The sequence below is a fragment of the Aphidius gifuensis genome, linkage group LG5 (genome assembly GCF_014905175.1).
Source record: "Aphidius gifuensis isolate YNYX2018 linkage group LG5, ASM1490517v1, whole genome shotgun sequence".
Classification (NCBI taxonomy): domain Eukaryota; kingdom Metazoa; phylum Arthropoda; class Insecta; order Hymenoptera; family Braconidae; genus Aphidius; species Aphidius gifuensis.
Window position 1 is genome coordinate 2397101 of NC_057792.1, and position 27321 is coordinate 2424421.

Genomic DNA, 27321 nt, shown 5'->3' on the forward strand with positions numbered 1-27321 from the left:
AAGAAAAAAAAAATAAAAATAAAACAACAACTCTATGATAAATAATAAAAAAATAAAATTAATAATAATTCAAATTTATCTACTTGTGTCTTTTTTATTTTTTGCATTATCTACAAAGATAATTTTCTTTTTTTTTTTTTTTACTCTAGCGTGTGATTACATGTCGTGTTATTGACAATTATCTGTTGATTCATTTATGAATTATAACTTATGATATAAAAGAGCTACTTTGTACAATATTGCATGATGCATCTCTTCAATTACGAATAAACATCGTCACTCATTTCATGACTTGCAAAAATAATAATAATAAAGTTATTCAACTATGTAATTGTCACGCTCCATGTAATAACTACAGTGAATTGCAAGTCCATGTTCAACAATCAGTCAATAATTCAAAGCCTTTTTCACTGACACGGAATGCGGATATAAAAACGACAGTAATTTTTTTTATTTTTTTTTTTTTTTTGTATATATATATAATCATCAAGTACATATAAGTAGCCAGGTTGTTTGGATTATCTTTTCAGTAATAGTTTGGTAAAACAAGTGCAACCAAGATGAATCAAAAAACGCGTATTACAAGAGTATGTAGAAATAAAATTAAATTTAATCAACAAAACATAATACAATGGTAATTAATATTTAAAATTTTTAGCAAACTCCGAGTTTTAAAATTGAAAATGGAATAATTAAGGGTGAAGAATGTTCATTCATGGATTCAAAAGACAATAATTTTGGTGAAATGTTATTGGAAAATATGAAAAAAAATTCCAGCGTTATTGGTCAGGTAAATTAACGTGAAAAAAGATTTTCAATTATGCTTGTGTTATTTAGATAGATAATAGTATATGTATTTTTTTTTTAATGATAAATTGATGCTAGGTTGATGTTGAAAGTGGAAAAGAAGATCCGTATGGAGAGATGGCAGATAGAAGCATAAGATGTGCTTTGTGGATGAAAAATGAAAATTTAAAACCAGGTGATGTTATTGCAATTTGTACAAATAATCATTTAGATTCAATTATTCCTTGTTTAGCATCTTTATATACTGGTGTTATATTTAACCCATGGTGGGATCATGGATTAACTAAAGGTATATATGAAAATAAAATAAAATATATTAAAAATTTGTTAAATATAATTTAATATTTTTCATAAAATTTACTCAGAAATTGCAAGACATTTTATTAATTTAACAAAGCCAAAAGTTTTGTTTACAAATGAAGATACAGTTAATATAGCCCTTGAAGTTTCAAAAGAAGAAAATATTAATATCAAGATAATTGTATTTGGTTGCACGTCTGCTTCACTTTTATCATTCAATGAAATAATTAAAAAACAAGACAGTAAACAAGTTGAAAACTTTAAATGTAACAAGTTTAAAAATAATAATCAGCCAGCATTTATCACCTATACTTCTGGTACCACTGGATTTCCAAAAGGTATTTATTTTTTTTTTTTATAAAGAATAAAAAGAGCATAAACTTTTATAAAATAATATTTAAAATATTTAAGGTGTTTTACATTCACACAAATCTCTATTTGGTAATATAAGATTGGCAGATCATTTAAATCATGATAAATGTATTGCACTGTGTTATTCAACATTGTGCTGGATCACTGGAATTATATGTCCATTTTTATCAATTGCACATATTAATAAACGTATTGTTGCAAATGATTACAGTCCTAAACAATTGTGTCAACTCGTTGAAAAATATAAAGTTTGTAATTTAAAAAAAAGAAACATTTTATAATGTAATTGTTATTGAATTTGACTACTTTTTTTTTCAAGATCAACTGGATATTAATGGGTACAAGTCCAACAAATCGTCTTCTAACTTCAGGCGAAATAACGAAACACGATTTGTCATCAATTGAATACATATGGATTGGTGGTGCTGTTTTAAAAGAAGAATCACAAAAAACACTTCAAAAATTACTGCCATCAGCTCAAATTATACAACTATATGGTAATTTAAATAATAAATAAAATATTAAATAATTATTAAAAACAAAAGTTAAAGTGAATTAAATATTTATGATATAGGAATGACAGAATTTGGTGGTATAGTAGTTCATCAAACGAATGATGAAAAATTAGATTCAATTGGGACAATAGCTAAAAATCTTCAAATGAAAATTATTGATCCAGAAAGTGGAAAAATATTGGGGCCAAATGAAACAGGTGAGGCGTGTTTTAAATCACCTCACATGATGATTGAATATTACAATAATCCAGAAAAGACTAAAGAAGCAATTGACACTGATGGTAAGATAAAATATTGAAAGAAAAATAATTTTTATTTATTTAAAATAAAGCTGTTTAATGATTTTTATTTGATTTTAATTTTTAAGGATGGATGCATACTGGTGATTTGTGTTATTATGATGAAAATGGATTTATATTTATTATTGATAGATTAAAGGAACTTATAAAATGGAGAGGTCATCATGTATCACCAGCAATTGTTGAACAATTGATACAAACAATTCCTGGAGTTACTGAAGGTATTTAAAAAAATAATATTTCATTTTTAATATGAGTAATTTGATGGGAATTATTTTTAAGCTGCTGTTGTTGCTGTGGCTGATGCTGAAGATGATGAAAGACCTTTTGCTTTTGTTGCAAAAATACCAGATACAATTGTAAGTGTCAATATGATCAATAACAACTGGCAATAAAAAATAATAATGATATATTTTTATTTTTGTTTTGTATAGATATCTGAAGAGGACGTTAAAAAATTGGTGCAGGATAATTTACCAGATCAAATGAGATTGAGAGGAGGTGTTAAATTTTTAAATGCAATTCCACACACTGCATCGGGCAAAATAAATCGTACTGAATTAAAAAAAATTGCATCGGCTTATGCTCGAAAATCATAAACATAAAATAATGTTATTAATAATTCAAGAGAGCTGTATTTCAATTTAAATAAACTGTATCTAAAAAATGTACTGTGAAAATGTCTATTAATTGTTTAATAAATAAATTGATTATAATAATTTAAATAGTTTAATATTTTTTATTGAGAGACAAAACCAATTTCTATTTCTATTTTTTTTCTAGACCTGTCTACCCACACATATAAAGATACAATAAAAAACCCCTCTACACAGCTGCGGCAAAGCACTTCTCTCACTGATTTCTATTTTCTGTCAAAACTTGTCAATAAAAAACATAACCTAGGTGGATGGCATATTAAATAAATAACTTTTTAGTAAACTTGTAACAATTAAATTAAAAGCATTTGAAAGCAATATAAAATATAAATCCAGTAATCTAAAAATGAACGGTACTCTTATAACAAAACAAGTGAGTAACAAAAAAAAAAAAAAACACTTGTTATATCACTAATATACAATGTTTACAAAAAAGTGATATTCTCCGTGGTTAATAAAATTAATATCACTATAGAAATCACCCACGTACGAGAATGGAATATGGATAGGACCAAAATGGGATCCACCAAAAGATTATTTTAAATGGAGCGAAAACTTACTTCCAAATCTCAAAAACTCACCAGACTTTGTTGGACAAGTAACGATTTTTAAATTTCAAGTGGAAACGATATTGAAAAATTAATAAATACCTTTAAAATTTTTAAAAATTATTTTAAGATTGATGCAGTAACAGGGACAAAAGAAACATTTAGGTCAATGGCCGATAAAAGTATAAGGTGTGCAATTTGGTTAAAAAAACAAGGCGTTAATCCAGGTGATATTGTTGGATATTGCTCAGATAATCATTTAGACTCTTGTGTCCCTTTGTTTGCATCTATATATGTCGGAGCGATTTTTAATCCATGGAGTGATGATGATTTAAATAAAGGTGACTCTATCAATTTGTTTTTCCAATATTTAAATATAAAAATAGAAATAAAATATTTTATCATTTTTAATAATTCAGATGTAGTCGAGTATTTCGTTGAACTAACTAAACCAAAAGTAATTTTTGTCAATGAAAAATCAGCAAAGATTATTCTAAAATCAGTTCCAAATATCACTGATAAATTAAAATTCGTTGTTTATGGAAAAATTGATGGTATTGAGTCCTTTAAAGATATTTTAAAAGATGTGGACTCAAAAGAAGTTGATGAATTTAAACCTATGAAAATTGAAAGCCCTGATGTACCTCTAACAATCCTGTATACATCAGGTAAATATAATAAATATTTTTAATGAAATTATTGTTGAGAATTGTCATGTTTTTTGAAAGGTACAACTGGTCAAGCAAAAGGTGTGCTACATACACATGGTTCATTAGGAAAGATATTTAGTAGCTTTAATTCTAATGCTCAGGATCAAAATAAGCATGTTCATACATGGTTTTCAACATTATCTTGGATATCTGCTTTTGTGAGCACAATCAACGGAGTATTAAAAATATCAACTTCAATTATCCACAATTGTTCAGATGTGGTTGAATCATTAAAACTATTTGATAAATTTAAGATAACAACGTTCATGATGGGTACCGGTCTAGCAAATAGATTGTGCAAATCAAAATTGAATATATCAAATTACAATTTATCATCGGTTGTTCAAGGAATTTTTAGTGGTGTTGTCATAACAAGAATGGTAGAAAATTTTTTAACAAAATTATTTTCAAGTGCTTCTTTGATATCAGCTTATGGATGTACAGAGTTTGGTTCAATTAGTCGAGGATCAATTGATCCTGAAAAATCAACGGCAGTTGGAAAAGTATATTTAGGCGTCATGTTAAAAGTAATTGATCCGAAAACAAAGAGAATTCTTGGGGCACACGAGGAAGGTGAACTCTGTGTTAAAGGCTCTACTATCATGGCTGGTTACTGGAAAAATCCTGATGCCACAAAAAAAGCTATAGATCCAGAAGGTAAATTATTTGAACAAGTATAAATCATTAATATATTAAAATAATATTTTTTAATACAAATTTAATTTAAATATTTCAAATTAAATTTTGTACAGGTTGGTATCACACTGGAGATCTTGGTTACTATGATAAAGATGGATATATATGGGTAATTGATAAACTGTCATCAATTATCAATTACAAAAATTATAATGTACCAGCAACAATTATTGAAGGTGTTATTCAATCTCATGATTCAGTAGCTGATGTTGGTGTAGTACAAAAGAATCATGATGAAGACACTGGGCATGCAACTGCCTTTGTTGCCAAGTGTCCTGGTACTGATGTAAGTACAAGTATTAACAGCATTTAATAAATAAAAAAATAAAATTCCCATTTATTCCAGATAACCGAGCAAGAAATAATAAAACTAGTAGAAAAGGAATTACCAGAAAAAATGTGGCTTCGAGGTGGAGTTTATTTTCTAGATGAAATGCCGTATACATCTTGTGGCAAAGTTTCCAAAAAAGAATTGTGTTTACTTGTGAAAAAATAATTATAATTATCATCTTTTATTTTTTAATTATCCTTTTAAAAAACAAAAAAAAATAAAGACATTTCTTATTAAATTATCGTTAATTTTATCAGACATTGATATAAACAATAATATACGTCAAATAATTACCAACGAATTATCATTGATTATTATTTAAATAAAAGAAAATATTGACTTATTTAATCTTGACAAAACATTTATTTATTTTATCTGACAGGTATTATTTGTATTAGAGCCAAGTGAACGTTGGGTATAAGTACTCTAACATTTGTTAATAAAGTATTATTCATTCGAATCTTTTAGCAAGTACACCTGTATTTCTAATAATATTGTTTAATTGATAAGAAAATGGAAAACATTATTACACCAGACAAAGTGAGTATAAAAAACACTCAAGTATATAAATTACTAGCATCAGTTACTGAAAATTTATATAAATTATCCAAATAGAATTTACGTCCTTGCAACGATGAACAACGGAATTCACTACCAAAAGATTATTTTAGATGGAGCGAAAAAATACTTCCGAATCTAAAAAACTCACCAGACTTTGTTGGACAAGTAACGATTATTTAAATTTCAAGTGGAAATCATAATGAAAAATTAACAAATATCTTTGAAAATTATTTTAAGATTGATGCAGTAACAGGCACAAAAGAAACATTTGGGTCAATGGCCGATAAAAGTATAAGGTGTGCAATTTGGTTGAAAAAACAAGGCGTCAATCAAGGTGATATTGTTGGATATTGTTCAGATAATAATTTAGACTCTTGTATCCCTTTATTTGCATCTATATATGTCGGAGCAATTTTTAATCCATGGAGTGATGATGATTTAAGTAAAGGTGACTATTTGTTTTTTTCAATGTTTAAATATAAAAATAAAAATAAAAAATTTTATCATTTTTAATAATTCAGATGTAGTCGAGTATTTCGTTGAATTAACAAAACCTAAAGTAGTTTTTGTCGATGAAAAATCAGCAAAGATTATTCTAAAATCAATTCCAAATATCACTGATAAATTAAAATTCGTTGTTTATGGAAAAATTGATGGTATTGAGTCTTTTGAAGATATTTTAAAAGATGTGGACTTAAAAGAAGTTGATGAATTTAAACCTATGAAAATTGAAAGTCCTGATGTGCCTCTAACAATTTTGTATACATCAGGTAAATATAATAAATATTTTTAATGAAATTATTGCTAAGAGCTGTCATGTTTTTCAAAAGGTACAACTGGTCAAGTAAAAGGTGTGCTACATACACATGGATCATTAGGAACGATATTTAGTAACAATAATTCCAATTTTCATGATCAACATAAACATGTTCATACATGGTTTTCAACATTAACTTGGATATCTGCTTTTCTGAGCACAATCAAGGGAGTATTATTCAAATCAACTGCAATTATCCACAACTGTTCAGATGTGGTTGAATCATTAAAACTATTTGATAAATTTAAAATAACAATGTTCGTAATGGGTACCGGTCTAGCAAATAGATTGTGCAAATCAAAGTTAAATATGTCAAATTATAATTTATCATCGGTTGTTCAGGGAATATTTGGAGGTGTTGTTATAACAAAAATAGTAGAAAATTTTTTAACAAAATTATTTCCAAATGCTTCTTTGGTATCAGCTTATGCATGTACAGAGTTTGGTTTGATTAGTCGAGGAATAATTCATCCTGAAAAATCAACAGCAGTTGGAAAAGTATCTTCAGGCGTCATGTTAAAAGTAATTGATCCGAAAACAATGAGAGTTCTTGGAGCACATGAGGAAGGTGAACTCTGTGTTAAAGGCTCTACTATCATGGCTGGTTACTGGAAAAATCCTGATGCTACAAAAAAAGCTATAGATCCAGAAGGTGAATTACTTAAACAAATATTGATAAAATAATATTTGTAAAGACAGATTAAATTTAAATATTACAAATTAAATTTTGTACAGGTTGGTATCACACTGGAGATCTTGGTTATTATGATGAAGATGGATATATATGGGTTATTGATAGACTGTCATTAATGATCAACTACAAAAATCATAATATACCAGCAACAATTATTGAAGATGTTATTCGATCTCATGGTTCAGTGGCTGATGTTGGTGTTGTACAAAAGAATCATGATGAAGACATTGGGCATGTAACTGCTTTTGTTGCCAAGTGTCCTGGTACTGATGTAAGTAAAAATATTAACAGCATTAAATAAAAAAATAAAATTTCCATTTTATTCCAGATAACCGAGCAAGAAATAATAAAACTAGTAGAAAAGGAATTACCAGAAAAAATGTGGCTTCGAGGTGGAGTTTATTTTTTAGATAAAATGCCGTATACATCTTGTGGCAAAGTTTCCAAAAAAGAACTAAGTTTACTTGTGAACAAATAATTATAATTATCATCAGTTGTTTAATTGTCCTTTTATTTAAAAAATAAATAAAAACATTTCTTATCAAATTATCGTTAATTTTATCAGACATTGATACGAACAATAATATACGTCGAATAATTACCAACGAATTGTTATTGATAATTATTTTAATAAAAAAAAATATTGACTTATTTAATCTTGACAAAACATTAATTTATTTTATCTGACAGGTATTTTTGCATTAGAGCCAAGTGAACGCTGGGTATAAGTACGTTAACATTTCTTAATAAAGTATTATTCATCTAATTCTTTTAGCAAATACACCTGTATTTTTAATTATTTTTTAAAATAATAATACTTTTTGATTGATAAAAAAATGGAAAACATTATTACACCAGACAAAGTGAGTATAAAAACGACTTCAAGTACATAAATTACTAGTATCAGTTACTAAAAATTTATATAAATTATCTAAATAGAATTTACGTCCTTGCAAAGATGAACAACGGAAATTACTACCAAAAGATTATTTTAGATGGAGCGAAAAATTACTTCCGATCCTAAAAAATTCACCAGATTTTGTGGCACGCGTAATATGATTTTTCTCTTTAAAATTTTAGTATAAATTAGTTTTAAAAAATTAGTATAGATTCGTTGTTCCGCTTTAAGATTGATGCAGTCACCGGAGAGACAGAAACATTTGGTTCAATAGCTGATAAAAGTATTAGATGTGCAATTTGGTTGAAAAAACAAGGCATACAACCAGGTGACACTATCGGTTATTGTTCAAATAATCATTTAGATTCTTGTATTCCTTTATTTGCATCATTTTACATAGGAACAATAATTAACGCATGGTGTAATCAAATTTTAAACGAAGGTGAGTAATTATTTAATTTTATAAGAAGCCATTAAGATTTACCTGAACACAAATAATAATTAAAATAAAATCACCAGATCTTGTCAAGTTTTTTGTTAAACTGACTGAACCAAAAGTTGTTTTTATTGATGAAAAATCAGCCAAGATTATTTTAAAATCAATTCCAAATATTACTGATAAAATAAAGCTTATTATTTTTGGAAAAATGGAAGGTATCGAATCATTTGATAATATTTTAAAAGATGCAACTTCCAAAGACGTTAATGATTTTAAAACTTTAAAAATTGAAAATCCTGAAATGCCACTTGCAATTGTCTACTCGTCTGGGACAAGTGGTGAACCGAAAGGTGTATTGCATACATACGGATCCCTGAGAATGATCAATACAGATGATGGACAAAAAAAAGTTAATATGTGGTTTACATCTGTATGTTGGATAACTGGTTTTGTGTCGACAATTAATTCAGTATTTTCCAAATCAACAGCAATTATTCACAACACGACTGATACAGATGAATCATTAAAAATTGCGGAAAAATATAAAGTAACCAAAATCATAATGGGAGCTGGTTTTGCAAATAGAATATTATACAAAAATAGGAATATACATAACTATGATTTATCATCAGTTAGAGAAATATTTTTTGGTGGTTCTTATATGTCAAATCATGCACAAAATTATATGATTAAATTATTTCCAAATGCATCAATACATTCAGTTTATGCATCTACAGAATGTTTTCCAGTTACTGGAGGAGAAATTAATCCTAATAAACTAGGGTCATCCGGTAAAGTTATTCAAGGAACAATGTTAAAAGTTATTGATTTAAAAACAAAAGAAATTCTTGGTCCAAATAAAAAAGGTGAAGTGTGTGTGATTGGAATGAATATGATGGTCCAGTACTGGAAAAATCAAGAGAAAACAGAAAAGGCTATCGACTCAGAAGGTCAGTTTAGCAAATAAATCATCAAATTTCATTCGTTAATTTTATAGAATCAATTTTTTTACAGGATGGTATCACACTGGAGACCTTGGTTATTATGATGAAGATGGATATATCTGGATTATTGACAGACTGTCATTACTTATAAATTACAAAAATTATAATGTACCAGCAACAATTATTGAAGGTGTTATTCGATCTCACGATTCAGTGGCTGATGTTGGTGTTGTACAAAAGAATCATGATGAAGACATTGGGCATGTGACTGCTTTTGTTGCCAAGTGTCCTGGTACTGATGTAAGTAGAAATAAATAAAAAGCATTTAATAAATAAAAAAATAAAATTCTCATTTTATTCCAGATAACCGAGCAAGAAATAATAGAGCTAGTAGAAGAAGAATTACCAGAAGAAATGTGGCTTCGTGGTGGAGTATATTTTTTAGATAAAATTCCGTACACACCTGGGGGAAAAATGATCAAAGCGGAACTATATTTAATTGCTAATAAATAATTTTTTTTTTTACTTTTATTAATAATATAAAGAATAAATATTTTTCTCAAATAAAATAACAAAAATTTGTTTCTTTTTTTTTTCTTTAATGATAACTGAATTATAATCAGATAATATATTTTATTAAAAATAAACGTAGTGTTAAAAGCGATAAAAAAATATAAATAAAAAATGTTTGACACAATTGCTCAGTGACGATAATGACCGGCTATCTTCCTAACATTTATTAATGTTTGATAATTATTGTGTCGTCGTTAAGCAAAGATAAATTTAAAAAAAAAATATAAAGACTTCAGTCTCATCTTAAGCATGATGAAACATAAATTAAATTTTTTTTGAATAGTAATCATGTCGTTTTTAAATATATACAGTCATTGTGTCTCACTTTTAATCACTGGTTTTATTTTATATATTGCTGGTTTTGACCTTGAAGCAACAAGTTGTCATGCAAGATTATCTACAATTGGAGTAAGTTGATATAAAAATTTACGAGTAACAAACTCTTTGACATCTATAATTTTTCTATTTGTAAATAATTGTTGATGATAAAATATCAGGAAACATTCGAATAAAAATTATTTAAATTATTTATATATTTCAGACTGTTTTATTGATGTCTGAAGCTTTGATGGTTTTAACTCCGGACAATGTTTGGTCTCAAAGTATTCCCAACTATAGAACACGATCTCATCTCCACTGGATGCTTCAACTAACTGGCACAATCATGAACATAACAGGTGCCATAATAATGATCAAGGACAAAAAAGATGACACGATATCACTACACGCTATTCTCGGTCTTTTATCAATTGCATCAATGATATTTTTATGTTTATCAGGCACAACACTTTTTTATACTGTTAAATTAAAAAAAATTATTCGTCCAGTTGTTTTTAAATTTATTCACACGTATGTTGGTATTTTTGCTTTTGTTTTTGCAATATCTGCTCAATGCTTGGGTTATGATAAAAAATGGGTCAAAGTTGCGGCTGGAAGACAAATTGCATTGCTTGCTTTTATACTGACTTGTACATCAGCATTAATTTGCCTTCTAAGACCGACTCAATCTTTGACAAAATATTTCCAAGCAATACTTAGATTATTTAAAATTAAAAAATTAACAAAAAGAAATAAAAATTTATAAAATATAATGATTATAAAATTATCGACTTTTCTTTAAAATTCATTATCAACGATGACCTATAATTTTACCACGATAAAATTTAATTTAATTGAAAATATAAATTATAAAATTAAATATATTTTTGTATAAAAAAAAATTAATACACAATGTTATTTTAAAAAAATAAATAAACAATTTTTTAATTATAAAATTCATTTATTTTTTAATAACAATAAAAAAAAAAGTTAATTTTGTTTTTTTATTTTTTTTTTTTTTTAGATAACTGAGCAAGATGTAGAAGGCAAATTACATGGAGACATGTGGCTACGTATTAAAAAAAAATTTTTTTCAATGCCATCAAATGAGTTTATAAAATTTTTATATTAAAAAAAAATTCTATTTAGGAAATAATCATAAGTTTAAGTATCATTTGTCTAATTTTTTTACCTTCAAGGATTTGTATTCTTAATTATTATTATGTTAATCTAATAATATTATATATTAGAAGATTGATGATTTAATATATGTGATATATTGTTAAGTAGTACGCATTAGAACGAAAAAAAAAAACAAGGTCAAGTTCAAAAAAGTGAATGGAAATTTGAAAAGAATTTAAAGGGACACCAAATTCAAGATTCCATTGATGAAAACAGTCAATTTTTGAAAGGCAACATGGACGCACTTGATATCATCAACGTAAGTAATTTTTTTTTTAACAAATGTTTTCATGAAAAGTTATCAATTAAAAATTCTAAAATAAAAAAAAAAATCATAATTGATTATTCATTAATTAATAAAAATATATATCAATAAATTTTTGCAGTAAATACCTTTATTGTTAGTTAAAATAAGTAATGATTCCATCAACTTGACTCAACTGAAACAAAAAAAAAGAATAACAATTATTATATGAACATCGTATTAAATTTTGTAAATATCATTTATTTTTTTTTATTATTCAAATGTATTTCACGTGAGAAATAAAATAAAATGTATAATATACGAGTATATAATATCAACTTTCTCTTGTACTTATTTACAAGTGAGCAACTTTACAACGATGTTAGAGAAATTTATTAAAAGTAAGCATGTATATATGAAAAATTTTAAACAAATAAAAATAAGCTATTCAAATTTTTCAAGTAAATAATAACCCTGTGTATCTTAAAATGTAATTAAAATATTCGAGCTATTATTTTGGATATTTATCTTTTTTTTTTCTTTTAAAAAAATAAATATATATTTATCAGAGAATGATTACTAAGTCATATCATAAATATAGATGTATTGACTATGTAGTTAAAAAAATTAATGACAGTAAATTAATATTTCGCATAAAATATGATATTGAAAAATGAACAAGGCCAAAACGAATAAAGTAAAAAATGATGTAAGCAATGATAGTACATAAAAAAAAAAAGTAGTCATAAATAAATTATCTTTGATAGAAATCAGTGCGATAATGTCAGTAAGTATATTTTTAAGTAATTAATAAATTTAACTTTCCTCAAAAAAAAATGACTCGAAAGACACGTTTTGATGATTTATTATTTCATCAATAATCTCAACCTTCGAATTGATAGCAAAATAATTAAATATGTGATAATATCTGTGTGATAATAAACAAAATATCGATTAACATTATAAATGCTCGTGACACTAAATTACGCATTAAAAAAAAATTTATTTTCTATCAAAGAAACAAGGCAGGATAACAACAATAAAATATTCTTAGAAAAAAAATTAATGAATCATAGACTGACAAAAGATAACATCTTATCTAATGTATAAAAAAAGAAAAATAATAATTGCAATGTTGTTGACTTGTCTATCATTCCAAGAAGAAATAATTTTTTATAGAATTCGAATTTAAAAAAAAAATATATATATATTTATAAATTAGATAAATCAAATATTTCCACGAGCAAGATTATTGAAGATTAGTAAGTTATCACATGATATAAAATCACAATTACAAGTGCTTTGTTGATTTTTTTTTTTAATAATAAATATGGTGGGATTTATCAGAATATATGACAAAATTTTATAACGAAATAATTCACATTCAGTTTAGTAATATCAGTTGAGTAGTTGAAATAATTTTTTTTTTTTATTTAAAAAAAAAATGGTAGTAAAAAAAGAGTCATCAGTAGTTGTAGTAAGTTTTTATAAATTTAAATTATCAAATATAAATTATTGAATATTTTATTATTTAAAGTAAAATATATTTTATTTATTTCAGAATAAATCAGGGGTACAGTATGAAAATGGTATTTGGAAAGGCGTTAAAATTGAAATTCCAAAAAATAATTATAAAGTTAATGAATCATTATTTAAACAAATGAAACATTATTCAAAAAATATTGCACAAGTAAGATTTTATAAATTTAAATAAAGATATAAATTATTTATTTGTTAATTAAGTATATTAAATTTTGATTTATTTTTTTTAATAAATAGATTGATGGAATAACAGGATATGAAGATTCATATGCAAATTTAACAGATAGAAGTATCAAATGTGCATTGTGGATGAGAAAACAAGGTGTTCAACCAGGCGATGTAATTGGTATATGTACACATAATCAATTAGACACAGCAATACCATTGATTGCCTCTTTATTCATTGGTGCTGTATCAAATCCATGGTGGGAAACATGCTTAGACGAAGGTAATCATTACGGCCATAATAAATTCATTGACAACAAAACAATTATTAAAAAAAAAAATCCACGCTTTCAGATGTTATAAAGTATTTCATTGAATTAACAGAACCAAAATTAATATTTATCAATGAACAATCATCATCAATAGTTCAAAATGTTATTAATAAATTAAATAGAAATATAAAAATAATTGCATTAGGAAATGTTGATGGTGTTGAATCATTAACAGATATATTAAATACTCAAAATAATAATGATGAAATTGATCATTTTAAATGTACAAGCATTGATAAATCAACTCATCCAGCTCTTCTAATTTATACATCAGGTATTTACTTTTAAACTAATTAATTATCATAGACAATTAATTAATTAATTTGATGAATTTTAGGTTCAACTGGAAGACCTAAAAGTGTACTACTAAGTTGTGATACACTTGATCAAAATATAAATAAAAATGATGATCAAATATCTGATTGTTCAACTGGAATTTGGTTTTCAAGTTTATGCTGGGTATCAGCAATAACATGTTTATTAACATCAATTTCAATTGGCTCAAAATATGTTGTTTATCCAAATCCAAGTGAATTAACAATTTGTCAATTAATTGAAAAATATCAGGTATTTTATTTATCAATTTTAATATTAGTTAATTATTATCATTTTTTTTACCTTGATTTAATCTAATTTTTCAATATATATTTTAAAAGATTAATTGGGCAATGATTGGAACTGGTGTTGCTAATCGATTATACAAAACAAAACAAGTTTTAGACTTTGATTTTTCATCGATAAAACGTATTTATTTAGCTGGTGCTATTGCTAAACGTGAAATTGAAGAATTTTTAGTTGAGATATGTCCAAATGCATTGGTGATACATTGTTATGGTATGTATTAATTGAAAGAAAAATTATTTAATTTAAAAATTAAATAAATAAATAAATAAATTTTGTTTCTTTTTTTTAAGGCTGCACAGAGGCTGGTTCAATGGTAACTGTAACACCAGTATCATCAAAACCATGTTCATGTGGTAAAGTTTTACCAAACATACAAATGAAAGTAATAAATCCAGAAAATGGTGATACATTGGGAATAAATGAAGAGGGTGAAATTTGTATTAAGACATCAAAAATGATGCTTGGTTATTATAAAAATCCAAAAGCAACAGATGAAGTCATTGATGCTGATGGTAAATAATTTATCAGAAAAAAAAACTGACTCTAATCAGATTTATAATGAATTTATCATTGAATTTTAGGATGGTATCATACTGATGATTTGGGATACTTTGATGAAGATGGTGATTTGTTTATTATTGATAGAATAAAAGATTTAATTAAATGCAGATTAGATGATATTGCACCTGGACCAATTGAACAGTGTATTCTTAAACATCCAAATGTTGCTGAAGTTGCTGTTGTCTCAAAACCATATGGTATTGATAGAGAACAACCAATGGCATTTATTACAATGCTTCCTGGTACAAAAGTAAGTTTGTTAATATAAAATATATACTATTAAAAAAATATATTTTTATTTAATTAAAATTTTAAAGGTCACTGAAGCTGAAATTATTAAATTGGTTGATGATAAATTACCACTTAATATGCGTCTTAGTGGTGGTGTTAAAATACTGGATAAAATGCTTTACACACCATCCGGAAAAATTGCTAAAAAAAATTTAAGAAATCTTGCACGTGTACTTGCACAAGAAAATTAATTATTATTGTTGATAAATATTTAAATAAAAAAAAAATTATATTATTTGATAAAATAAAATTTAAAACATTTAAAAAAATAATTATTATAAATAAATAGATTTAGAAGAAAAAAAATATTTAATTATTGGTTAAAATAAAACAACTAAAAAAATATCAGTGCAATAATTTATTCTTTTTATTATAAAAACAAAAAATAATTACAATGGATATATATTTAATTAAAAATTTAATTAATAATAATAAAAAAAAAAAGAATTATTGTCGTTCAGGGATTCCATATGCTTTTGCCTCTTTGAACATAGCAACAAGGCTGTCTACTGTTTCTTCTCCAGTGGGAATAATTTGATTTGCAGGTAAAATAAATCCATATCTCCCTTTATCACGAAGTTCATATGTATAAGTAATTGGTGTTTTAAATTCTGCTTTAACCCAGTCCATAGAGCCTCCACTTGCTACATCTATTCAGAAAAAAAAAAACCATAATTTAAATTAAAAAATAATTAAATAAAAAAAATTTATATTAAATTTCATCAATTTACAAATTGTTTCAGCAATATTTCCAGTGACGTATGAAGTACCATATCTTGTTGAAAGAGCACTAATTGTTTTTTTGCCAATAGCCAACTAAAATTGAGTGAAAAATAAAATTTCGTTAATTAATATTCATCTAGTTGTATGTATTTTATATTTATTTATTTACCAATTGATCGTAATTGTCAAGATGATCTTCAGTATGTCCATAAGGAAATAACAAAAGTTGTGAATAACTGTGAAATGAAACATATGCATAAAATTTATCAGATATTGATTTGATATATTTTGACATTGACAAAGTTTCGATATCTGAAAATGGACCAGTTCCAGCATATGTTTCAGAACATGGCATACTACTAGCACCTCCCTCTGTAATATAATAATAATAAATATAAAAAAAATACATCAAATAATTATTAAATAAATTTAAAAAATAAATTACCCATCCACTTGTAGCCCCAGTTACGATTTGGATCAGAACCACGACAAAAAAGACCATATGGTTTTCTTGTTTTACGCCACAAACGTTGCTAAGAAAAATGAATAAAACAAAGATATAATTATCTTTTGCAATTATACACATAAATACAATCAACTTTTAAATAACAAGTTTATGCACGGAAGTTAGTGACACATTTAGATTAAAAAAAAATAAATAAATAAAAACTGATTTAACCAAAAAAAGAAATACTGTTATGCATATTAATGATGACTAAAATAAAAAATAAAAATAAAATTGAAAAGTAAATTTACCTTGGTATGAGTATAAACAAAACCATCTGGATTAAATACTGGAAAAATATACCAATCATTTTTTTCAGCAAGTTCACGTATATCAGAATTTTGACTTGTTAATAATTCATTTATTAAATATGTTGATGTTGCTGATGTTATCCATTCACGTGCATGTATATTTGATTCAATAAAAATACCTGGATTACCATTTTTAAATGATATTTTAATACCAGTTATATTACGTCCCTCATATGTTTTACCAGCAACAATAACTTGTACATTATTTGGATATTTATCAGCTAATAAATATAACCATGCATATATTTCTTCCAATGTATGATAACTTTTCCAATCAAAACCATCACTTGTTAATTTACTTTTTGATTTAACTGATGGATTTTCATTTTCAATTAATTCTTCAACATCATCAATATGTACTGAATAATTTGTTTGACTTATTTTCATTAAATTTTCAAATTCATTTATTTTTTCAGGTGATACCATTAAATCAGATGTTGTATTGACAATTGTTGGACCATTCCAAAATGAATACTAAAAAATAATTAGATTTTTTTTTACAGTTGAATAATTATTAGCCATAAAATTTAATTAGATAATAACATTGTGGTTACTTACGCCATCAGATAACTCTGATAATTTATGCAACAAAGCATTTTGCTCAAATGTTGTTGGTGATATTCTAAAGACCTTGTAATTTCTGTAATTCTCTTTGTGGCCTGATGCCAATGCAATAAGCAATGCCAATACTCCAAATTTAATCATTTTACTATTTATAATTTTTAAAATACAAAATATTATTATTATTATTTAATAAATAAGCTTAAATAAATTTTTTTTAAATTTAATAAATTATTGTTATTTAATTTTCATGTGTAAATTAATTATATTGTATACTTACTTGAACTATTGACAAGCTTGTGTCATGAATTTATAAAACAACGAGTATTTATAATAACACTCAACCATTGTCACATTATATATCCCTACCGCTTTTTTTATTTTTACAATTCCTATCTTAATTCTGTATCTTAAGATTAAAGTCATCAAGTCCATGTTGGTTTAATAATTTCTATAGAAGCGAATTTCTATCATTAATTTAAAAAAAAAAAAAGTCAAAACGATTGCTGATTAAATGACCAAAAAAGTTTTATCATAGTTATTTAAACAATGATAATTTTAGCTTTAATTATTTGATAAAACTATCATCTTTATATTTTTTTTTAACTATATAACGAAATATGCTTTGATATATATATCGAAATAATTAAAATAAATCGAAAAAGAGGCGAAAAAAAAAAATGATTAATTGCGTATTATTATATTTTTTTTATAATATAAATCTCAGGTACATTTGAATGACAAATATTGATAAGAAAAAATAATAATATTTTCTGATGACAATATTGATATTGATCCTGATAAATTGAGTATTTATTTTATCAATTAAAAATATCGAAAAACGTGAGATGGAGTTGAGAGATGATACAAGACAATTGTGATATAATCTAAAAATTTGTTATTTTATTTATTTATTAATTTTTTTTTATTTTTTGATAAGAAAATATTATGAAAAATAAATGATTGTATAAATGTGGTTATAAATACACATGGGGATATTAATTGTCATTGATTTTTCTTTGTGAATAATATCATGGTACGCGATACAAGTTAAATTAACTGTTGAAATAATTTATTAGTGCGTATACCTAAATAATTCTTGAAAAATCATGTCAAGTACATATGTAAAATCAAATGAAAAAAAAAAAAAATCACTTTAATGAGAAACTCGATAAGTAAAATGATAATTTTCAATGAATATATTTACAACTTTTTATGTGGGCTTTGAATAAATAAATTAATATAATTGAAATTAATTTTTGAATTAAAATTTTTAATTTATCATCATTAAATTATTTTAAAAAGTTAAAAATTTAAATCAAAATAAAATTATAAATATGAAATGTATTTTAATTACGTAAAAATTTTTTAATTGATTTAAAATATTTTTAAATCTAGTTCAACTTGTTTTTTTTTTTTAAATTATTTATAACTATTTAGTGAAAAAAAAAAAAGATTCATTAACAACAGCCAACAAAGTAGAGATTGAAATTAGCAATATTTTTTTTTTATCACTGATAATTGACCAACGAAAATTTCCAACAATATCAATACAAGTTAAAAAGTATTACCATCTTTATAATTAATTTATTAAAATAAAAAAACTCATTGATAAAAAATAAATAGCTTAGCATGCATTAATTACAAGAGCACGCAGGAAAAATAAAATTTCACATGTTCACACACTGATTAAAATCAGCATGTTATTAAATTAACCAATTGGAACATTACTAAAGCAAAATGTTTACAATTTTATTAATTCATAACTAACAAATAGGCAAATGACGTCAAAAGCCAGACTATTTTTTATCAAAAGTCATCATAGATTAGCAAAAAATAATAATAAAAATAATATTATAATAGCCAAAAATATTATTTTTTTAAAATTATCACAATCCTAAATACTTTTTCATTTTCATGATTGTATCAATGACTTATTTATTTTTCTTTTGTCATGTAAATATTTTATAATCCTTGATACAATCAAGTAGTACTTAGATTTTTTATTTTTTTCTAATTAAAGGTCAAATCCTTTCACTCCTTGAGATTTCAAATCCACCCTCTCACATGATTTACTATATACACCTGTTCCCATTTTGCCAAACCTTCAAAGATCAATATATAAAATACAAAAAAATATTTATTTATATTTATTACCAATACAATTTAGAATACATTAATTCCCTTTCTCATTGTTTGACTTTTTTTTTTATCTTAAAAAATGTGTAGACATATTATCCAAGGTTAAATTTACCTTCAATATATCATTATACACATTAATAGCAACAATCAATTGCCATTTAAATATATTTTTATATTAAATAATAATAAACAATATCAAAGTTTTTCTTTTTATTAAAAAAAAAAAAAAAAAATACAGTGAAAAGCAAAATTTAAAAATAACAAAAAATGAATTATTCAGTGTACATAATTTTTTGAATAAATAATCATTATTATTATTATTTTCTTAATTAAACAATTGAATTTTAAATGAATTAATTCATTTAGTAGACTAAATTATTAATCATCTGAGACCTTGAATAATGATATTTATGTTTTTCATGTTTTTTTTTTATTTTATAAATTTTTCCTATTATTTGTTTATGATTTTATTGATAGACTAAATAATTTTTTTTTCACTGTATATAATGATAATAATTTTTTAAATAATATTTATAATTTATTTATAATAAATTAATTAATTTTCATTTAGAAGAAATAAAATTGTATTGTGGGTATTTAAAATAGACAAAAATTTTGATATTGAGAATGGTCATGTATTTTTAAAGATTTATTATTTATTTTTTAATTATTATTATTTAAATGGAAGGGATATATATATATGTATTTTAAGAGGGGATATATGAATTTAAAACCACGTGTATCGATCGCGACAAGGCGTATAAACCCCCCCACTTTTATCCTAAAACTTGATTCTGGGCTCAACAACGTTGAAGACTCTGTTGGTTAAAATTTTTCCTTTTCTCTGTCGTGTCAGTCGTGTTTTGCCGTTCATCAACCATAGTTAAATTAATTTTGAGGTAAAAAATAATCATAAATACCCTTGAATACTAAAACAAAAAACCCCACAAATTTATTTAATTATTAATTTTCATTTATTTACAACACTTTTGAATATACAATAAATATTAGTCATTACTCAATTTTTCGTAAATAATAAAATAATATATATTTTTTTTTTCCTGATAACCTGAACAGTCATATCAACATCAACATATACATTGTAATCAGCTATTTGTTTATTTTACCAAGGTCCTTTTAATACATGCCCCAAATATTTATAAATTTATTTATTTAAAAAAAAAAAACCTTGAAAATTTTTAATATTATTATTTCTTTAAATTTATAATTTAATTAATATAATTTTTGTTTTTTTTTTGGTGATTTTTTAGGAGCAGAGACATTGGTTTTATTTTAATTTAAATTATTTAAGTTAAAAATTTAAGGGTTGCAATATGGCGGACAGGATATATCATCCTAATGCTGAATTGGCAAAATCAGCTCATTGTAAAAGTTTTGATGAATATAAAAAAATGCACGAAGAGTAAGTAAATTTTTAAATGTAAATTTATTTATTTATTTTTTTTTTTTTTGACGTTTGATCTTTGAGACTGTCATGTGAATCAGCTGATCTTAATTTTTTTTTCATTTTAAGTGTTTAAAAATTCAAGATTATCATTTATTAATATATTTTTTTTTTTTATTATTATCAGTGAAATATCAAATTACTTTTTAAGGAAAAAAAAAGATTATTTATAATCACGTTTTATGCACGAAATATTAAAATGTACAATGTGAACTTTAACTGAGTGTTCCATTCGAGCATCGCAAAAATAGAATATATCGATCTTTTTTTTTTTTTTTTTTTTTTTATATTATTTTCTTCTAAAGAAATCTAGTGAGAATATTTTTATTTTTTTATTTTTTAATTATGTTAATTAATTAATTTTTTTATTTATATATAAGCTTATTTTCAAAATATGTTTTTAATTTTTTTTTGAATAAACAAAGTAGATAAAATAATTGTTATTTTTTAATAAAAATTAATTTCTATTTTTTTATTTTTAGATCAATAAAAAATCCTGAAATTTTTTGGGGTGAAATTGCAAAACAATTTTATTGGGAAACACCATCAAGCAATGATAAATTTTTTTCTTATAATTTTGATATTACAAAGGGTGATATTTTTGTCAAATGGATGGAAGGTGCATCAACAAATATAAGTTTTAATTTGTTGGATAAAAATGTCAAATGTGGTAACGGTGATAAAATTGCATTTTATTGGTGAGTTAATTATTATAAATTTTCATTCAACAATACAATTGAATATTGATGAAATATTTATCCTTCATAATGATTTTTTAATTTTTATTTATTTTTTTTTTTCCCTATTTCAACTATCGACAAGATATTATCACAAAGTTGATGATAAAAAAAAAAAAAAATATATAATAAAAAACTTGTTGTATTTTTAGAAATAACAATGTAAGTTAAAAATATTTTTTTTTTTCTATTTATCTATTTTTTGATAAATCTAAACAACAGTGAAAATATAATAATAATTATAGTTTGAGTAAAATAGAGTTTTCTGATTCGTTTAAAATTAACGCGTGGTTACGGGATTGGTCATTTTTCCATGACATGATCTACACCAACAGCTGGACTCTCTTTCTAATATTTGAAAAAAAAAAAAATATATATCTAATTCTAATCTCTCTTTTTCCTTTTTCTTTTTTCCCTATTGTACTTTGACACCGAAATATAAAACGGCCATATCCTCTTGAAACTTGACAGACAAAAGTTATGAATTTTTCAAAAAAAAAACTAATAAATTCTATTGTTAGCAATGATAATGATTTCTAATGAACTAGTAAAATACACCTATTAGTAGTAAAAAAATTTAAAAAAACCCAACTCAACATACAAGTCTACACAAATTAAAATTTAGCCAAATTTTAAATAAATAAAAAATATATTATCATGACAAGCCAGACGTTCTTCCGGTTATTTTTTTATTTATTTACTTTTTTTTTTTTTTCTCCCATCGGATGATTAAGTTCAAATATAATTTTTTCTTTAAAAAATCACGTGATTAAATCAGTACTTATCAGCTGTATTGCAATAAATCCCAACTGATAAAAAATAAATAAATTAAATCAATAACGATATCCCAGTTAATCGCTGATTCAGAATATTGCAATAAAAAATTTAAATAAAAAAAAAAAAAACATTTATCGTAATAAAAATAATATAAAAAAAAAAAAAATTTACATAATGAAAACATAATTACCATAATAAACATAGATAGTAAATAAATAAAAATTAATTTTTATTTCAATAAATAATTAAACAATAATTTGATAGAAATTTTTTAAAAAAATTATGTTAAAAAAGACAATTAAAATAAAGTAAAAAAAAAAAAATAGCATGCAAAAAAAAATGTATATTATCGTGCATGGATAATCTCGAATAACAATCATTATGAAAATGTGATGGATATATAAAAATTCAAAAGTATCGATGGAACAGAATGAGCATGTCTGGTAAATATGAATGGCCCAGGGAACTTGACTTTTGACACGAATATACCAACATACACACACCTACAAATAAATGAAGAATAATAATTATCATGACGAAAACGTGACGTACATAATATTGTATATTTGTATAGCATGTGTTAACTGTTACTATTCAAATATTGCTAAATGCATTCCAAAGAATTTAAAAAAGAAAAAATCATTTTTTTTAATAAAAAAAAACAAATAATCATAGTTGATAAATTTTTTACTAATAAACAACAATTAATGATGATTGATATTTAAATTATAATATTAAAATTTTGTTAACAGGGAAGGAAATGATCCTGAGGATTATTCTCGATTAACTTATCGTAAATTATTAGAAGAAACATGTAGATTTGCAAATGTATTAAAATCAAAAGGAATTCAAAAAGGTGATCGTGTTGCAATTTATATGCCAATGATATTAGAACTTCCAGTTGCAATGCTTGCATGTACAAGAATTGGTGCTGTACATTCAGTTGTATTTGCTGGTTATTCATCTGATTCATTAGCTGAAAGAATGCTAGATTCAAAAGCTAAAATATTAATAACAGCTGATGGTGTATGGCGTGGTGAAAAACAACTTAATTTAAAAAAAATATGTGATGATGCTATGGATAAAACTAAATTACATAATCATGAAATTGATACTTGTATTGTTGTATCACATTTACGAAGACTTGCTAATCCACAAGGTAAATCAACAACAGATAAAAATCAAAATGGTATTAATGGTACAAGTAATGGTAAAAATTGTGAATTAAATATATCATGGAATGATGAACGTGATTATTGGTGGCATGAAGAAATGGAAGATGCTGATACAAGTTGTTATCCAGTATGGGTTAATGCTGAAGATCCATTATTTATATTATACACAAGGTATTTATTATGAATTATTATAAATAGAATTATATATTAATTAATTATTTATTTAATTTTCAAGTGGATCAACTGGTAAACCAAAAGGTGTACTTCATACAACAGCTGGTTATTTAATTTATGCTGCAACAACATTTAAATATGTCTTTGATTATAAACAAAATGATGTTTATTGGTGTACTGCTGATATTGGATGGATAACTGGACATACATATGTTGTTTATGGTCCATTAGCTAATTCTGGTACATCTGTACTTGTAAGTATTTAATTTAATAATTAAAATTAATAAATTCAATAACAATAAACTATTTACTTTTAATAGTTTGAAGGAACACCATTTTATCCTGATAATGATAGATACTGGTCAGTCATTGATAAATACAAAGTCAGTCAATTTTATACAGCACCAACAGCAATAAGAAGTTTAATGAAATTTGGTGATGAATTTGTTAAAAAACATGATTTAAGTAGTCTCAAGGTACTTGGTTCTGTTGGTGAGCCAATAAATCCTGAAGCATGGTTATGGTTTTATAATTTAGTTGGTCATGGTAAATGTAGTATTGCTGATACATTTTGGCAAACTGAAACTGGTGGTCATGTTATTACACCATTACCTGGTGCAACACCAATGAAACCAGGATCAGCAGTATGTATATTTAATATTAAAAAACAAAAAACAATTTTTAATAAATACAAATTAATATTTATTTGTTTTTTTTTTTTTTTTAACACAGACATTTCCATTCTTTGGTGTTTTGCCAGAATTATTAGATGAAGATGGTAAACTTATTGAAGGTGAAGGTGAAGGATATTTAGTTTTTCGTCAACCTTGGCCTGGTATGATGAGATCACTTTATAATAATCATGAACGTTTTCAAACAACTTATTTTGATAGATTTCATGGTTATTATTGTACTGGTGATGGTAAGAATATTATTTTTTTTTCTTTTTATTTTTTTTCTTTTTAATCTTTGTTTTATTGTCATTATCATCATCATTATTATCATCATCAATATTATCATATAATTTTGATGGATTTCTATACATTTCACCAGCATAAATACAATTTTTACCAAGTTCTTCTTCAATTCTAATAATATGATTATATTTTAATATTCTTTCACCTCTACATGGTGATCCAGCTTTAAATTGTCCAGCAGATAAACCAATAACAAAATCAGATAAAAAATTATCCTCAGTTTCACCATAACCAGCACAAACAATTATTGATAAACCATTTTTTTTAGCTAATTTATAACAATCAATTATTTCTGTTATTGTGCCAATTTGTGATAATTTAATAGTTAATGAATTAGCTGCTTGTCTATCAATAGTTTCTTCAATTCTTTCATAATTCATTGATGTTAATTCATTAGCAACAATTTGTATTGATGATTGTTCAATGAGTGTTGGCCAACTGTCCCAATCTTCCATGTCAAATGGATCCTCAATTGATACAATTGATGGAAATTCACTTATCAATTCATTATACTGTTCAATTAATGTTTCTGAATCAATATAATCATCTGGATCTGAATCATCTGTTTTAAATGATAAATCATATTGTCCATCTTTTGTAAAATCACTTGCTGATATGTCAATTGATATTTTAATTTTATCATCATAACCAGATGATTTAATAGCATCATTTATAATACTAATTGCTTCATTATTATCTTCTAAATCTGGCATAAAACTACCATTACAACTTATACCTAATGGTGGTTTTATTTCTTGTAATTCAGCAATTGTATTTTCAACAATTTTATATATTTTACAACCCATTTCCATAGCCTCATTAAATGTTTTAGCACCAATTGGCATTATCATAAAATCTTTAAATGACAATGTATTATTTGATAATATACCACCGCTTATTATACTAAATATTGGTACTGGTATTATGTAATTATTATTATCAGCAAGTTGTCCAATATATTTATACAATGGTACACATTTTTTTATTGCACCAGCTTTACAGCATGATATTGATACACATAATATTGCATTTGATCCAAGCTTTGTTTTATCATTATCAAGTCGTAACATTAACATATCAATTTCACGTTGTTGACATACTTCAAGACGACTTTTAACTAATTCTGGACCAATTATTTTATTTATATTATCAATTGCTTTTAATACTGATTTACCATTGTAATAATTTTCATTATTATCACGTAATTCTTGTGTTTCAGTTTGATTTGTATCTGATATATATGTTGATGATACTGATGAACGTAAAACACCAATATCTGTTATTAAATCAACTTCAATTGTTGGTTCACCTTGTGAATCTAATATTTGACGTGCACGAATTTTTTCAATTGGCATTTTTTTGAATTAAATTTAATTTTTGACAGAGAATTTATTAATTTATTTTCAAGATGATTTTATTATTTTAAAGGTTATTGATAAATAAATGAAGGGTGATTAATTGTTTGTTTTTTTTTTTTAAGGTGCTAGACGAGATGCTGATGGTTATCTTTGGGTAACTGGGAGAATTGATGACATGTTAAATGTCTCTGGACATTTAATGTCAACAGCTGAAGTTGAAAGTGTTTTAGCTGAACATCCATTCTGTTCAGAAGCTGCTGTTGTGAGTAAACCACATCCAGTTAAAGGACAATGTCTTTATTGTTTTGTAACACCAAATGATGGAAATGTATTTGACAAAAAAATGCAAGATGAACTTAAAAAATTAGGTAATAATTTATAAAAATATTTAAACTGATAAATTGGCAATTTATTTGATGAAAAATTAATGATTATTTGTTTTTTTAATTTTAGTGAGAGAAAGAATTGGACCTTTTGCACAACCTGATATTATTCAACATGCTCCAGGTTTACCAAAAACTCGTTCTGGTAAAATAATGAGACGAGTACTTAGAAAAATAGCATTAGGTGATAAAAATGTTGGCGATACATCGACACTAGCTGATGAGACTATTGTCGATCTACTTTTCCAGCTTCGACCTCAACAAGCCTAAGCCTTTGAATAAAAAAAAAATATATATATTTTAAAATCGTCAAAAGCTACCTGAACGACGATGAGCATTTAAAATTTAAAAAAAAAAAAAACTATTTAAAACGGAAATAAAAAATAAAACAAAAATTAGAAGTAGAAGAGATTTATTTTTATCTGTTGTTTTTATTGAATATTAAAATAATAATCATGGCTTTATGAAGTATAAAAAAATTTATTGAAATGACTCTATTTCAAATAAAAGCATAATACATAATTTAAAAAAAATTGAAAGTAAAAAAAGCTAATAATTTCACAAGCCAAGTGAATTTTTAGAAATTTAATTTTAAAAAAAAAAGTAATAAAATG

The 27321-nt window shown here is 24.7% G+C and overlaps 7 protein-coding genes across 11 annotated transcripts; 5 read left to right on the plus strand and 2 right to left on the minus strand.

Moving 5' to 3' along the window:
• Positions 1–273: 273 nt before the first annotated feature.
• On the plus strand, positions 274–5414 carry LOC122856172 (linear gramicidin synthase subunit C-like). Its single transcript, XM_044157866.1, has 16 exons — positions 274–587; positions 659–790; positions 886–1096; positions 1173–1445; positions 1519–1727; positions 1799–1976; positions 2054–2275; positions 2362–2514; positions 2576–2652; positions 2728–2883; positions 3425–3547; positions 3628–3838; positions 3917–4165; positions 4226–4864; positions 4960–5189; positions 5250–5414. Exons 1-16 carry the CDS (start codon positions 561–563, stop codon positions 5397–5399), a joined length of 3240 nt encoding a protein of 1079 aa, XP_044013801.1. The 5' UTR covers positions 274–560; the 3' UTR covers positions 5400–5414.
• Positions 5415–5639: 225 nt separating this feature from the next.
• LOC122856796 (4-coumarate--CoA ligase 1-like) lies at positions 5640–10165 on the plus strand. 3 transcript variants are annotated; one of them, XM_044158643.1, is made up of 7 exons: positions 5640–5774; positions 5850–5960; positions 6033–6243; positions 6317–6565; positions 6626–7264; positions 7348–7577; positions 9951–10130. In XM_044158643.1, the coding sequence occupies exons 1-7, from the start codon at positions 5748–5750 to the stop codon at positions 10098–10100; spliced, it is 1617 nt and encodes a 538-aa protein (XP_044014578.1). In that variant the 5' UTR covers positions 5640–5747; the 3' UTR covers positions 10101–10130. The 3 variants fall into 3 exon arrangements, with proteins under 3 accessions (XP_044014578.1, XP_044014577.1, XP_044014579.1); XM_044158642.1 differs by lacking the exon at positions 9951–10130 and adding an exon at positions 7635–8099; XM_044158644.1 differs by lacking the exons at positions 5640–5774; positions 5850–5960; positions 6033–6243; ... (1 more) ...; positions 6626–7264; positions 7348–7577 and adding exons at positions 7790–8169; positions 8246–8356; positions 8436–8646; positions 8724–9593; positions 9658–9887 and having other exon boundaries at positions 9951–10165.
• Positions 10166–10227: 62 nt separating this feature from the next.
• Positions 10228–11580, plus strand: LOC122856878. Of its 2 annotated transcripts, XM_044158762.1 has the most exons (3): positions 10233–10568; positions 10702–11009; positions 11503–11580. In XM_044158762.1, exons 1-3 carry the CDS (start codon positions 10449–10451, stop codon positions 11504–11506), a joined length of 432 nt encoding a protein of 143 aa, XP_044014697.1. In that variant the 5' UTR covers positions 10233–10448; the 3' UTR covers positions 11507–11580. The 2 variants fall into 2 exon arrangements, with proteins under 2 accessions (XP_044014696.1, XP_044014697.1); XM_044158761.1 differs by lacking the exon at positions 11503–11580 and having other exon boundaries at positions 10228–10568; positions 10702–11306.
• A 204-nt stretch (positions 11581–11784) lies between these two features.
• Positions 11785–15767, plus strand: LOC122856794 (4-coumarate-CoA ligase 1-like). 2 transcript variants are annotated; one of them, XM_044158637.1, is made up of 9 exons: positions 11785–11919; positions 13466–13594; positions 13684–13894; positions 13966–14217; positions 14281–14510; positions 14600–14777; positions 14858–15079; positions 15149–15378; positions 15446–15725. In XM_044158637.1, exons 1-9 carry the CDS (start codon positions 11896–11898, stop codon positions 15608–15610), a joined length of 1641 nt encoding a protein of 546 aa, XP_044014572.1. In that variant the 5' UTR covers positions 11785–11895; the 3' UTR covers positions 15611–15725. The 2 variants fall into 2 exon arrangements, with proteins under 2 accessions (XP_044014572.1, XP_044014571.1); XM_044158636.1 differs by lacking the exon at positions 11785–11919 and adding an exon at positions 13182–13381 and having other exon boundaries at positions 15446–15767.
• LOC122856839 (zinc carboxypeptidase-like) lies at positions 15763–17864 on the minus strand. The gene is made up of 7 exons (XM_044158702.1): positions 17800–17864; positions 17517–17667; positions 16899–17432; positions 16588–16675; positions 16312–16514; positions 16151–16235; positions 15763–16069 (listed from the first exon to the last, which is right to left on the minus strand). The coding sequence occupies exons 2-7, from the start codon at positions 17661–17663 to the stop codon at positions 15867–15869; spliced, it is 1260 nt and encodes a 419-aa protein (XP_044014637.1). The 5' UTR covers positions 17664–17667; positions 17800–17864; the 3' UTR covers positions 15763–15866.
• Positions 17865–20422: 2558 nt separating this feature from the next.
• On the plus strand, positions 20423–27103 carry LOC122856771 (acetyl-coenzyme A synthetase). Its single transcript, XM_044158595.1, has 9 exons — positions 20423–20560; positions 20933–21084; positions 21609–21824; positions 23393–23986; positions 24051–24243; positions 24310–24633; positions 24722–24911; positions 26447–26692; positions 26778–27103. The coding sequence occupies exons 2-9, from the start codon at positions 20996–20998 to the stop codon at positions 26975–26977; spliced, it is 2052 nt and encodes a 683-aa protein (XP_044014530.1). The 5' UTR covers positions 20423–20560; positions 20933–20995; the 3' UTR covers positions 26978–27103.
• LOC122856822 (enolase-like) lies at positions 24919–26401 on the minus strand. The gene has a single exon (XM_044158684.1). The coding sequence runs from the start codon at positions 26319–26321 to the stop codon at positions 24921–24923; it is 1401 nt and encodes a 466-aa protein (XP_044014619.1). The 5' UTR covers positions 26322–26401; the 3' UTR covers positions 24919–24920.
• Positions 27104–27321: the final 218 nt, after the last annotated feature.